Below are 13,266 nucleotides of genomic sequence, written 5' to 3'. Positions count from 1 at the left end.
TATTATTTTGAATACAATTAAAATAATTCATTATTTCATTATCACATAATGAAAAAAAAAGAGTCGGCTCTTCAGATATGCGAGCCAGCTCCCGACGTTCACCTAGGCCTACTCATTCGCAAACGTCCCATCACTACTGTTTATAATCTTTTACATCTAAAAGTATAAATTAAATGATGGGCGATAAATGTAAAGTCTGCAAAATGAGAAAACAAAAAACGGGTTATTGAGAAGTAGCCTAACTGGAAATCAGTTCACAAGGTAGGCAAAAGGGCAATGACATGCTCTGCTTGAAATACATCTATTTTGGGTTCTGATATGACAAGGATTCATCAGCTTGCATGAACAGTGATAAGTTACTACTGATGATGACAAGCTCATTGAGCTCTGTTCTGATGATACAGACTTAACCCACATAGATAAACTCGTTTTTTGTATGTTGCATATAGCCTAGTGCTCTCAGAACTTGTTTGACCCTCTCTGTTACGAGAGGAGGTGGTTAAAAGGGCTATATGCAACTTTTCCCCCAAAATAAACGTAACAATAGCCTTTTTATTTTACCATTTATGACTCAAACATCTCCTGATGAGCATACTGACACCTTGTCCGCTCACAGTGGGTGCACCTATAAGCCTGTATCCTATTTTTCCTATTTTCTGGCGGGTCGTCTTTTCCCGCGCTGTCTGCGGATGTGACGTCACCACCGCTGTGAGAGCGAGCAGAAAATGAGAGCAGTTCTGTTTTTTGGCCACAGGTGTTAGTCGCGAGTTTAAATTTCAGAAAAACGCATATAGCCCCTTTAAGTCTATTAAAAAAAGTTAAATCGCTACACTGAGTTGATATTTGTTCATAAAGAGAGTGCTTCAAAGACTTACACATGCATTTTGACAATAAAAAACTGTGTTTTAACTGTCACCGTCCCGCTGGCGGGATGCCTGGCACTCTTTTTTTGATCGCCTTTTTTTTCGTGTGAAAACCGTTTTGAAATTGGATGTTGCATTACCATGGAAACGGTACTTTAAATTCTTCTAGTGGGCTCCTCCCCTTGTGGGCGGTGTCATGTTTCATATTACAACATTTATTTTACCTACTTTATAATCAAAATCTTTTGTAATCTTGACAAAACACATATCGTCGGGAAGGTCTGAGGCTCAAAGTTCCATATTTGGTGACTGTTTTGTGATGGAAGTGACATTTGGACAGAAATTTACAGGAAAATGCATAAAAAAAAATGGAATTTGGATGACACCCGGTGGCTATTTTTGGTATAGCGCCTAAACAAAATCTCAAGGGAACTTCAAGGTTTGGTACCTAACTACCTATATCAACTTCGAATTTGGAACACAACTTGGTTAGACATATGGCTTTGATTTTATAGTAATTTTAGATAAAATTTTTATTATAAAATATATATTTTATATAAAATAAAAATATTTAGTACAGTATTTTTTATTTACAGTAAATTTAAACGTCCCTAACTTTTTCATACTTTCATATTTTAAATTTATTTTCAAGTCAGAAATAATCTGCCGAGTGTCTTCTTTAAAACACTACCAAGGGTCTATTTTCCAAAGCATTCTTGAATTACAGAATTAAGTTTGGGTAGTGCATTTTCATGTGTATTCTCAAAAAGGGGGCGACAGTTAAGGGGTTAATGTATATGTTTTATATGTATTTTTTTATTTTTTATTTAAAGAATTCCTTATTTAAAATTTAAGTCCAGCACTTGTGTAGCGTAGCAGGAAGTTTAGTCAAGGTTTTAGGACAGTATATAAAATAAATTTTAGTGGACATGTTCACATTTCTGTAAATAGAAATCAGTATTATGGTTAATTTATGAATACTAAATTGAAATGTCCTTAGTTTTCAGTCAAAATGCAACTTAGCATAAGCTAATCAAGGTAATTTTACTCAAGAATGTGACCAGTTGAGTAAATCATGGGACAAAGATAACATATTGATCAATGACCCCTGACTGGTGATGGACTTTTCCCCATGACAACAGTTGATAAAATTTGATTTGGAGCAGGAGGTGGAGATCAAGGTTTGCTACACGTTGCCAAATCTGTTATGACACCGAGATGTAATCACAGATTGGTTCTGTTCAATAACAAACTGCTTAATCACAAGCTAATAAATGCCATGTTCTGCAACAAGCATAAAAACAACCTAATATTGCTATACCTGTCTTTAATTGCTGAATCACTTTTAATTGACATTATTGAATAGAGTTTCTAAAGTAGAGTTTTTAGATGCAATTAAACATCTGATTCACAGTGGTTTATCAAAGCAATATCTGAAAAATGACATTCAGAAGATATTTTCTACATTTCAATTAAAAGATTTTATCTGACAGAAATAATAGCATGGAATATCGTACATGTGATTTGTTTTGTGAGCATTGACTTGTCTACAGATATCTAGGCATCTCTTATTGCACCTTCCCTTTGAACCTCTGATGTGTAAGAGGACAGGGTTCCAACTCGACACGCACTGTTCCTGCCCTATATAAGACCTTTGCCTCTGCTGTCTGTCCTCGAACATTCAGAGAAGCATCACTCAGGTAAGAGCTCAAACCAGCAGGAGAGGAGGATTGGATCAAGATTATTCACAATACAGAGGGCAGGAGTAAAGATAGAAACAAAGAGAACTTAGATATTAGCAAAGACACATTGATAATATTATAATATTGCTCTTTTCTATTTTTTATTATATAGACCTTGGTCAAAAGTCCTTTGATGGTAGAATATGTGTATTCTCTTTCAGAGCTCAACCATGACATTTGTGGCTCTTGCACTGACTCTCCTCTTGGCTGTGGGTAAGTAACACGCCTTGCTTCACATTTGGCTTAAATGTCATCAAATTTTTCTTTAGTGTTAAAGTTCAAACAATCATGAAGTTGATGATTTTGTTGACGCTTTGTATTAATGGTCACAATTGTTTATACACCATATGTATCTTCACAAAAAGCTTGAGATAGTCTTTACTGTGGTTTATGAAGCTTTTCCTGTGTCTCCATAGGTTCCCAGGCCCAGCTGGACCTCACTCCCATCAGGTCAGCAGCCTCGGTGTACCTGACCCAGGTCAAGGATCAGGCTCAGGTGTTACTCGACAATTTGGACGGAACCGACTATGAGCAATACAAGTAAGAGACATGTGTCTCTCACTCTTTTGTCCTTTGCTTTTTCATGTCTTAATATTCTGTTCATGGTTTTTTTTTACTTCTCCCAAATGTCTTTTCGAAATACAGTATCATGTCTTCTGTATCTCTCTTTTTTATTTTTATCAAATCAGTTATTTATATAGTTCTTTATACAGTACAGGATGTTTTCCAAATCAGTTTCACACACTCAGGAAAATAAGAGTGAATGTTGTAAAATTAATTCATTATGAAACAAATTTCATTTCAGCTGTAAAGTTAATTCTATAACTGTGTCAGTGCTGCAAAGCTCAGTCATAATGGCCCGGTTTCACAGACAGGGTTTAGACTAAGCCAGGATTAGGCCTTAGTTCAATTAGGACATTTAAGTAACTTTTATAAACGTGCCCAAGAAAAAAACATTACTGGTGTGCATCTTGAGATAAAACAATGCCACTGACATATTTTAAGATTTGTCAGTGCAAGATTCTTTCAGTTAAAACAGCTCAAACATGCATTTTAGTCTAGGATTAGCTTAAGCATTGTCTGTGAAACCGGGGGTATGAAAAGTTAAATTGAGCTATAAGCAGCTCTTCAAAGGCGACAGTGGCAAGAACCCAGGGCCAAGGAATCAAAGCTTCATTAGGTGACACTAGTATACTGGAGATAAACCGTGGGAGAAACCAGGTTGTCAGGCCAGTTCTCCTCTGGCCTAAGTGAATGAGCACAGTGTGATTTATGATTCCAGGATTTGACCTCCAGCTTTAACTGAAGCGGTTTGTGTTTAAGTTTTCTAAATATATGTTCTGTTTTCTTCAGGGTGCAACTTTCAGAGAGCCTGACTAAGCTTCAAGAATATGCCCAAACCACCTCCCAGACACTGACCCCCTACGCTGAGAACTTCGCCAAGCAGTTCCAGGAGAACACCAAGCAGCTGCGCGAGCGCCTCTTGACCGACATTGAAGACATCCGATCCAAGCTGGAGCCCCACCACGCCGAGCTGTACCAGGTGCTGCAGAAGCACTTTGATGAATATCGTGACAAGCTGGAGCCCCTCTACCAGGAGTATGCCACCCTGAACCGTGAAAATGCTGAGCAGATGCGTGCCAAGCTGCAACCCCTGTTGAATGACATAAAGCAGATGCTTGAGAGCAACGTTGAGGAGACCAAGTCCAAGATTGTGCCGATGGTTGAGGCTGTACGCACTAAGCTGACCGAGCGTCTGGAGGACCTGAGGACCATGGCTGCCCCCTATGCTGAGGAATACAAGGAACAGCTGGTGAAGGCTGTTGAGGAGGCCAGAGAGAAGATCACCCCATACACCCAGGACTTCCCAGGCCGCATAGAGCCCTACATTGAGGATGTGAGGGCCAGGATAGCACAGGTGTACGAGACCATCTCCAAGGCCGTCCAGGCATAAAAGTGCACAAGGACTTTGCACACTCAGATCCTCAGACAACAGCAAAGAACAAACTTTCTAGTGTTTGGCAACGTCGTAAGGATTGTAGGTGCAAGGGTTGTGTGATGAATGTTTATGCTCAAGATAAATGATCTTTGATGTAACAATGCAAACAAATAAAAAGCACAAAAATAATTTCTTTGAGTCAGTGTTTTCTTCTCTTCTGAAACATGTATATTATCATAATACATTTCTCATTTTTAACAATATTATAATTTATTTTATATCTTAACAAATCTTTTTTTTTTTAAAGGGTGACCAAGTGATTACACTCAAAGATATTAATCAATGAATTTTTCCTCTTTAATGTATAAAACTCTCCACATAAAGGCCTCTGTTGATCCTTCATTTGATAAAATACAGTTAAATATGCCAGCAACGTTTTCCAGTTAAGTAGTTCTGCATCACTTGGAAAAATTGAAGTGAAAGAAACATTTTATTCTGTTTTGGAGTTTGTGTGCATGTTACATGACCTTTAGAAAAGCTTACATAATGAGGATTATACTTCAGGTTAAAGTTTAAATCTTTGGAATAACACTGAATACTGAAAAAAGTACAATTCATATAGCAAGGATTTCCATTGATAAGCAAAGTAACAAATTAGTGTAATAACATACTGTCCTTTATAATAATAATCATCAATTCTGAGCAGGAATGGACCAATTTGTTTTCTAACATTAACCAGATAGTTATTATAGAATTATAAAAACTTAATTCACTTGGCTCAGCTATAAGTGTGATTGTTTTCTCAATCCTCATTTGGATGGGCAGAAAGGACAAGAGTTATTCTTGCTGGACTTGAGCCAAACACTGACACACTAAATGAAAGGAGAAACGACAACAGTTATTAGAACATAGACAAAGCAAGTAATGCACCTAAATGTGTATTTTGTGAACGTTACACACTCACTTCTTTGTGCATTGTATGGGAGCATTTTGTGTTGTACTGACTTCCAGTATCCACAGGATTCTGACACATCAAACAAAACTTCCGCATAGCAGACTGACAACGACATAGAAGAAAGGTTTGTTTAAATGGTTCCAAAAAACGAATGACAAAAATAATGAAACCTGTTTCAATACATTCAAATAATCTGAAAACTGAATGTTTCCTGGTTGGTTTATGGATATATAGTAAACAATACTGTAAAATATAGTAGGGCTTTGAAATGAGATTATAAAAAGAGTAATAATATTTATTGTTAGCAATAACAATTTATGTTAATATATTTCTTTTAAAGGGGTCATGAATTGAGAAGTCAACTTTCCCTTGCTTTTGATATATAAAAGGTCATGGTAATATAAGAATATCCTGTAAGGTTCAGAGCTGAAAACTTCCTTGTTAGTCAAAGAAAAGCTTTTATAGACACCAGGCCCAGCAAATCGATTTCAGAATATGCCACACCTTGATGTCATCGTGTGGTGAACCACCGCTTCAGCAGAAGAATATCAACGCCTACTTCATCACTGTCTGTTTAGCCCCGCCCACCAATTTGCGCATTTAACATAGGCCTAGTGTTAAACCATCGAGCTACAAAGCAATAAACATGGCGTTGAGGATTACAAAATATTGTGCAGTGACTGGGTTCAACAGTAATGCAACATGTAAGTGTTCATTCTAATGCCTGATCTGAAATGTAATAATTCATGTAGTCAGATGTTCTTCTGTGTGTCAGTAAATCAGACCAGTGACTAAACATCAACTTGCGTTGTTTCTCTTAGTAGGATGAAAATAATCTGCTATTTAACAGTGATTCAATTCTATAAAGAAAGCGATCAAAGAAAGCTCTCTTTGCAACCGTTTGAGCAGCGCTCGCTGGAGCTGTCAATCAAACAGGAGAGTTTATCAGTGACTCCCGTTTTATTCAACGAATCTCTTAACTATATCACGTTTGCACTGTCAGTGAAGATGAAAGCAATCGTTAGTGTACAGAAACTGAGTTGCAATGACGAGATTGCTGCTTTCATGCGCTCAACATGTGTGTGATTGGCTATAATGATCATCACTGCAACCTTTCATGCCACAATCTTAATATAATGCCATAGATCTAAATATAATGCAATAGATCTAAATATAATGCCATAGATCTAAATATGCCATAGATCTAAATATAATGCCATAGATCTAAATGTAATGCCATAGATCTAAATATAATGCCATAGATCTAAATGTAATGCAACACTTTTCACGATTAGTTAACCATGAGAGCTGTAATAGTAAAAACACGCTAAAAGAGAGAGTAATACTATTTCAAATGCAAAAACGTTAGCCAATCACAGCAGTGGGTGTTTACACTGAACTCTCACAGCAGACACGCCCATTAAAACGGAGCGTTCAGAGCAGAGGCTAAAATCAGGGTAGGAAAAATGCCTTTGTAAATTATGACAATTTTTGCTGTAAAAAGCATTCTAGCATTATAAGTGCACCCCAGGAAACATCATAAAACAATAATTTAAAAAAAAACGCCGTTCATGACCCCTTTAAATGCAAAAACATCCACATATAACGTGGGGCAATTTGTCTCACTTTTTTCCTAAGTCTTATTTTTATGACTCTGCTTTCTTATTTTAGCTGATAGCAGACATTCTGAATTAAGCATATTAGGTTTTATCGTTGTATCATTCCTCCTTGAAGGAATGAAGGGACAGTAAAATATGGCACAGCTTACGCCACTCTCCCCTATAGTCCAGAGTAGTTTGTTAAATGGGATTTAAGAAAAGGGGTTTAAAGTTGAATTCTACCTGTGGGGGTCTTGTGTGGAAAACTTGAGCAACCGGGGGACGGAAATGAGGCCGCATGGGATGCTGTGGCTGGGCTATGGGACGCTGGATCGGGCCAACTGAAGCAGGAAAGGCTCTAGATCCAGACGGAGGTGCTATAGGTCCTGGTGGCTAAAACGATAAAGTGATCAAGTTAAAAAATATACAAGCAATGCAAAGGAAGAAAAGTAACAACAAAAACAAAAGGAAGGAAGAGTGAGATGAGTGTGCCGTCACACCGGTCTTTGGTTCTGCACAAGTCTCTGTGCAACCTGCTGAGTAACATCATCCATCGACATGCCAGCCATAGTACCGCGCTCACTCTTGATTTGCTGTAGAACACGTGTTAACTGATCTCTAATACAGACATAAACAGAGAGGCCACTTTAAGAAAGCAATCCTTACTCTTTGGCAACATCAGAATCAACAAACTGTCAACAAGACAAAAAAACTAAAATTCTACTAAAATCATATTGTCTGCTAAAAATACCTTGTGCATTGTGGGAAATGCGAGCCCAGTCTCTCCAGAAGCTTGTCCAGTTTGCCTGCCGGTGCAGGATTGGAGGGGAGGGGCTGGGGGGAGGAGTTACGTGTAGACGTGGTTTGCATGAACGTTTGGGGAAGGCGCACTGCAGCTTGGGGATGAAAACTGGCACTGTGATTATTTGGTAATACAACAAAGGTGCCAGCTGAAACAACTGAGGGTGCAAGGGAGATGCCTCCGTGTGTCTGTGGAAGGATATGTGGGGCTGGCGTGACGGGAGCATAGGATGACGTTTGAGGCCGGCAGATGGTTTGCATAGGTATTTGAGGGGCAGGTGCATGAGTTGTCATAGGGACATAAATGTTTGGGACGTGTGCAGATTGTGGACCTATAGTGACGGGTGCATATGGTGTGTTTTGAGGAGACGGGGCTGAAAGTGGCGGTGTGGCTCTTTGCGGTGGTGTGACCGAGGGGTGGAATTGGGGATGAACTATGGGAGGAGAATGTGTGGTAGTTGGTGGACCACTGTTGAAAATTGGATGAGAAGCAGGATTCTGAAGTGGACTGATTATCATCTCCAACTTCGGAAAGCCAAAGATAAAAGAAAATGACACAAAAATATACATTACTTTCATCAGTTTTTAACTATGAAAAATAATTATAATACAATTAAACTGTGTTATGCCTAAGCAGCAACTCTACAGAACATGCAGTTCTGTTATAAAAGATGATGCGCCACCATATTAGAGGTAGTTGGTATGTTATATTTACATAATCATGCAGAAATGCTTATTTTTAATAAACCAGTATATTTTACGAATAAAAAGATAAAGTACTTTTAATTACGAACTTGAATAAAGCAAACCAAAAGATATATAGATACAAGATATATACATACAATTAGTCAAGAGTCACATTATATTCACAAAACATATTCAAAATATAAATATGACTGGATGGGCGATGTTCGAACCATGGTAAAATAGCCATTCTGCCAGTTTATCAACTAAAATTAACTAGTCCAAAATGTAAAAGTTTGGATTCAATAAGATTTTTTTTGTAAGAAATTAACACTTCTATTCAGCAAGGGTGAATTAGTTTCATCAAAATTACTAGATTTATGAGATTAAAGGTTGCAAGATTTCTATTTAAAAAAATAAATGCTGTTCATTTGAACATTCGATTTATCAAAGAATCCTGGGCAAAAAAAAAACACATTCAACACCGATCTTCAACATTGACGATAATAAGAAATGTTTCTTAAACACCAAATTAGCATATCAGAATTATTTCTGAAGAATCATGTGACACGGAGGACTAAAAGTCTTTGAAACCCAAACTTTTGAATAGTAGTGCACCTCTAGCCCTAGGCCATAATGAATAAATTGACACTCACTGTAGGCACTGCTGGAAGTAATGGGATCAGGACTGAGGGCAAACTGTCCAACTGTTCACCTCTCTGCAGGAGTTGATGGTTTTCATTAAACTTATTCTATGAAAGAAAAAAACGAAAGACAGAGTGAGAGAAGCTGCAAACTCCCTACACCTGTAATCCACTGGTATTAGCTCCTCCCCTCACCTTTAGTCCAACCAGACTGCCACGGACCATTGCTACATTGTGCTCCCACTTCTGCTGCTGCTGCAGGTGCTGCTGGGAAGGATTCAATCTGTCCAGAATAAGCACAAATCCCTAAGAAATCATATCACCTTCATGCATGTGGACACACTGCGTGTGCATACCCGTCAACAAACATTCATTCACACACAGTACCTGAGAAAATTAAGATATTTTTCAGCGTCTACAATCCAGTCCTCCACTTGAGAAAGCGCAAGCTCTTTCTGCATCTCAAGTGCAGCTATCTGCTCACACATGAACCAATACACAGTCAGACAATGACATACATGATTCATTACTCTATCTGTGAGTTTTCTAGAAGAGACATGTGCTGTGAAGATTTACCTCATCCTGAAGAACGGTCTGACTGGCTTGCTCTGCCTGTCTGCAGAGCGTTTCCATTTCTACCCTCAAGTCAGCTATTTCCTGCTCCCAGGAGAGCCTGCACAAACACAAGCACAAAAAAACAGATAAACACACAGATCCAGAGGTATTTGGGTGTTTCTCAATTGACGTTTTGAATATTTTACTTCTCTTGACTCTGTTCCTCGATCAGCATCTTGAGTTTCTTTTCTGTGTCCTCCAGCTCCTGAGCCAATCTAAACAAATACATATCTTTTTAAATTCAATAAATAATATCTATCCAATATTATATATTACCGTTTATTGTATACTATTGTTTAAAAGTTTATGGTCAGTACAATTAAAGGGTTAATTCACCCAAAAGAAAATGTTGATGCGTACGGCAATCCACCGGAAGAGAGTTATTTTTGTCTATAAAGTTTTAAATATGGATATTTTTCTTACACAAACGTGCCACTTCGCTTCAGAAGGCCTTTATTAACCTCTTAGAGCTGTGTGGAGCAGTTATTTGATGGATAGATGTACTTTTATGGACTTTATTAACGAGGCAACAATTCACTGCCATTATAATGCTTGGATTAGCCCGGACTTTTATAACTCTGATTGCTTTCGTCTGAAAGAAGAATATCATATACACCTAGGATGACTTGAGGGTGAGTAAATCATGAGCTAATTTTCATTTTTGGGTGAACGAACCCTTTAAATGCATAAAAGAATGCATAAAACTGATCAAAAGTGACAGTAACGACATCTATAATGTTACAAAAGATTTCCCTTTCAAATTAATGCTGTTCTTTTGAACTATCTATTCATCAAAGGAAAAAAAAATCAAGCAGAACAATTGTTTTCAACATTGATAAGAAATGTTTCTTGAGCACCAAATCAACAAAATAGAGTGAACATTACAGACATTTCAATTATATTGTATGTTCTGCCCACAGCAGACAGCTGAATTTCACATATATTTGAATGTTAGTTTACCTTGTTTTCTCCTCTTCCATTCGATCTTTCTCTGCAGTAAGCTCTTGCCGTTTTACCGTGAAGTTTTTCCGTGTGGTCTTGCTACTATTCAGCTCCAATTTAATTTGTAAAGACTCAATTTTTTCAATAAAACCCTGTACAAATGATTTTAAAAAAAGCTATGTTTAAATACCAATGAAAATCAGGCTTAAAAAGTATAGTAATACCAGAATTTTTTAAAAGAGCACTGCACAAAGTATTACCATTATCTATCGAGGGAGATTTTAAGTACCTTTCTTGCTATTCAAATGACCATGTGTACATATCAGAACCTGTACTATTATATTGTTGTTTCTGTGATGTACAGATGTGATGCTAAACCTGGTACTGATGATTTCTGTCATCTCTTGTCTTTTCCTGACTGTGGACACAGATGGTGTGCTCCTCCTGCTCTGCTGCATGCTGCTTCACAAGAGCCTCATACTGCTCATTCAACTCAATACTGCAGTCTTCTAAAGCACGCTAAAGAAAGGGAAATATATAAAGATATATAAGAAATATATACACTGGAGTCTGAATGTCTGAGACTATTAAATGACAATTAAAATATATCACAGTTAATCATACTTTAAAAGTATATTCAAGTAATATTTTGTTCCTATTTCAAGGTCACTAATTTATGGCATTGTCTATTTGTACTCCATCCTCTGTACAAAAGGATACTCTAACTTCCATTGAAAGGATGCTCTTTAAAATACTGTTAATTCATTCAAATGTATTAATGTTTGTTGTCTTAATATTATGTAATGAAACATTTGAATTAAAGTAATATTAGAAAAATACAAAACAGAAATACTTTCCAAAAACATCTGCAAGACATTTGTAAACTCCACAAACAGTAAAAAAAAGTGCAGGGTTCCAATGCTGAATTGTTTCCCAATTCATATTTGCTAGAAAACTAGTATGACATTTGTGCAACAAATCTCTTGAAAGAACAATAACAAGGTTATTCTGTCCAGCAGTACAAGGCTAATGTGTCTCTCTCTCACACACACACACACACACACACACACACACACACACACACACACACACACACACACACACACACACACACACACACACACACACACACACACACACACACACACACACACACACACACACACACACACACGTTGGTTTCAAGTTCAACATTATGCAACCCTGTGTAAAATTTAAAGCAAATAATGTTTTCAGAATTTCAAATAGCAAAATCCCCTTTTAATCATCTTTCATAATTGTGAGCAAACTTGGTGCTTACTAGTATAACTTGTACACACACACCATGGTCATGAAGAAAACCTGCAGTAGGGTACTGAAAACTTACCATATCTGATTCCCAGTCCTCATTTGTGTTTGTAGATCTTTCCTCTGTCCAGTCCTCAGTCTATGGTGGAGATAACTCCAATTAATAAATCAAACTACATTTAGATGATAACTTTTGTGAGATGTGTCATTAGGAGGTTTTTTTCAGACCTGTACTGTTTGGCTCTGTGTATCATTGCTGTGTGTAAAAGTGCTGTAATCTTGCTCTTCAGCATACTGGTTGAATACTGTTGGGAAGCTGCTCTCAGTGGCCCAGGGCCCGGCTGACGAACTCCATAGTGAAGGATCAGGCGGAATCACTGCAGAAACGGGGTCCCTGCCAAGAGAACAGGGACAACCGTGATGATGAACCGTCCCAACTAGAAACACTTTCAAATACACTTTAAGCTGTTTTGTACTTACTGAAGTAAGTCTTCATCTAAAGCCGAACTCCACTCGGTGTGCATTTCACTTTCCATTTAACGTTACAGGCAAACCCAGCGACAAAATACTCTGGATCTAAAAAACGTCATTCAGATTTTAAACGTTAGCATAAGTATTTTTATGAACTTAATTTACACATGACAACACTGATTTTAAATGACGAAGGTTGTATTTCCAGTGAAATATGAGCGCCAAAAGCAGAGTTAACGAAAGAGCACATACATGAAACCGAAACTCACACTAAACATTAAAAGAGCTGGTCGTGGTGCGCAAATAAGTAACAGAATACGCAGAGTATATGTAATGTAAATACATTAAGAGAATAATGATATTTTTTAAAAGGCAAAGACAACTGGCGCAACTTTCATGACATCATCTAAACCGGTTTTACTTCCGGTGTTACAATATATCTAGTTCCTGAAATATTTGGTTCCATATTTAGTTCCTGTAATATTTTGGGTGGAATTTCCCATTATAGTAGTATACTTTTAGATTATTCCCAGCCAGGGGTATATGGAGAGATTTTAATGTTGTTTGCAACAAAAAAAATTGACATAAAAGTAAGTGTGCATTTACTTTAATAATTCGTCTTGATATCAATATGAGAAAACATTTGTAGTTTGGTGTTGATAAAGGGTACGTGATTGGGGCCGTGGAGGTTGGAAAATTGATGCTATCAAAATAATCACGAAATT

General features: G+C 37.4%; 2 protein-coding genes across 3 annotated transcripts; one reads left to right on the top strand and one right to left on the bottom strand.

Annotated features, from left to right (window-relative positions):
- Positions 1 to 2,443: 2,443 nt before the first annotated feature.
- On the top strand, positions 2,444 to 4,708 carry apoa1a (apolipoprotein A-Ia). The gene is made up of 4 exons (XM_079815360.1): positions 2,444 to 2,563; positions 2,767 to 2,818; positions 3,022 to 3,145; positions 3,959 to 4,708. Exons 2-4 carry the CDS (start codon positions 2,776 to 2,778, stop codon positions 4,557 to 4,559), a joined length of 768 nt encoding a protein of 255 aa, XP_079671486.1. The 5' UTR covers positions 2,444 to 2,563; positions 2,767 to 2,775; the 3' UTR covers positions 4,560 to 4,708.
- Positions 4,709 to 4,740: 32 nt separating this feature from the next.
- Positions 4,741 to 12,974, bottom strand: rnf214 (ring finger protein 214). 2 transcript variants are annotated; one of them, XM_079815337.1, is made up of 16 exons: positions 12,811 to 12,974; positions 12,551 to 12,646; positions 12,299 to 12,464; positions 12,150 to 12,209; positions 11,162 to 11,302; positions 10,802 to 10,935; positions 9,988 to 10,056; positions 9,803 to 9,899; positions 9,614 to 9,702; positions 9,422 to 9,509; positions 9,239 to 9,334; positions 7,849 to 8,423; positions 7,598 to 7,715; positions 7,341 to 7,490; positions 5,509 to 5,601; positions 4,741 to 5,416 (listed from the first exon to the last, which is right to left on the bottom strand). In XM_079815337.1, exons 2-16 carry the CDS (start codon positions 12,604 to 12,606, stop codon positions 5,354 to 5,356), a joined length of 1,995 nt encoding a protein of 664 aa, XP_079671463.1. In that variant the 5' UTR covers positions 12,607 to 12,646; positions 12,811 to 12,974; the 3' UTR covers positions 4,741 to 5,353. The 2 variants fall into 2 exon arrangements, with proteins under 2 accessions (XP_079671463.1, XP_079671464.1); XM_079815338.1 differs by having other exon boundaries at positions 12,794 to 12,969.
- Positions 12,975 to 13,266: the final 292 nt, after the last annotated feature.

Source organism: Gobio gobio, assembly GCF_949357685.1.
Source record: "Gobio gobio genome assembly, chromosome: 4".
Taxonomy (NCBI): domain Eukaryota; kingdom Metazoa; phylum Chordata; class Actinopteri; order Cypriniformes; family Gobionidae; genus Gobio; species Gobio gobio.
Note: the sequence above shows the minus strand (reverse complement) of the source record. Positions and strands in the feature narration are given on the sequence as shown.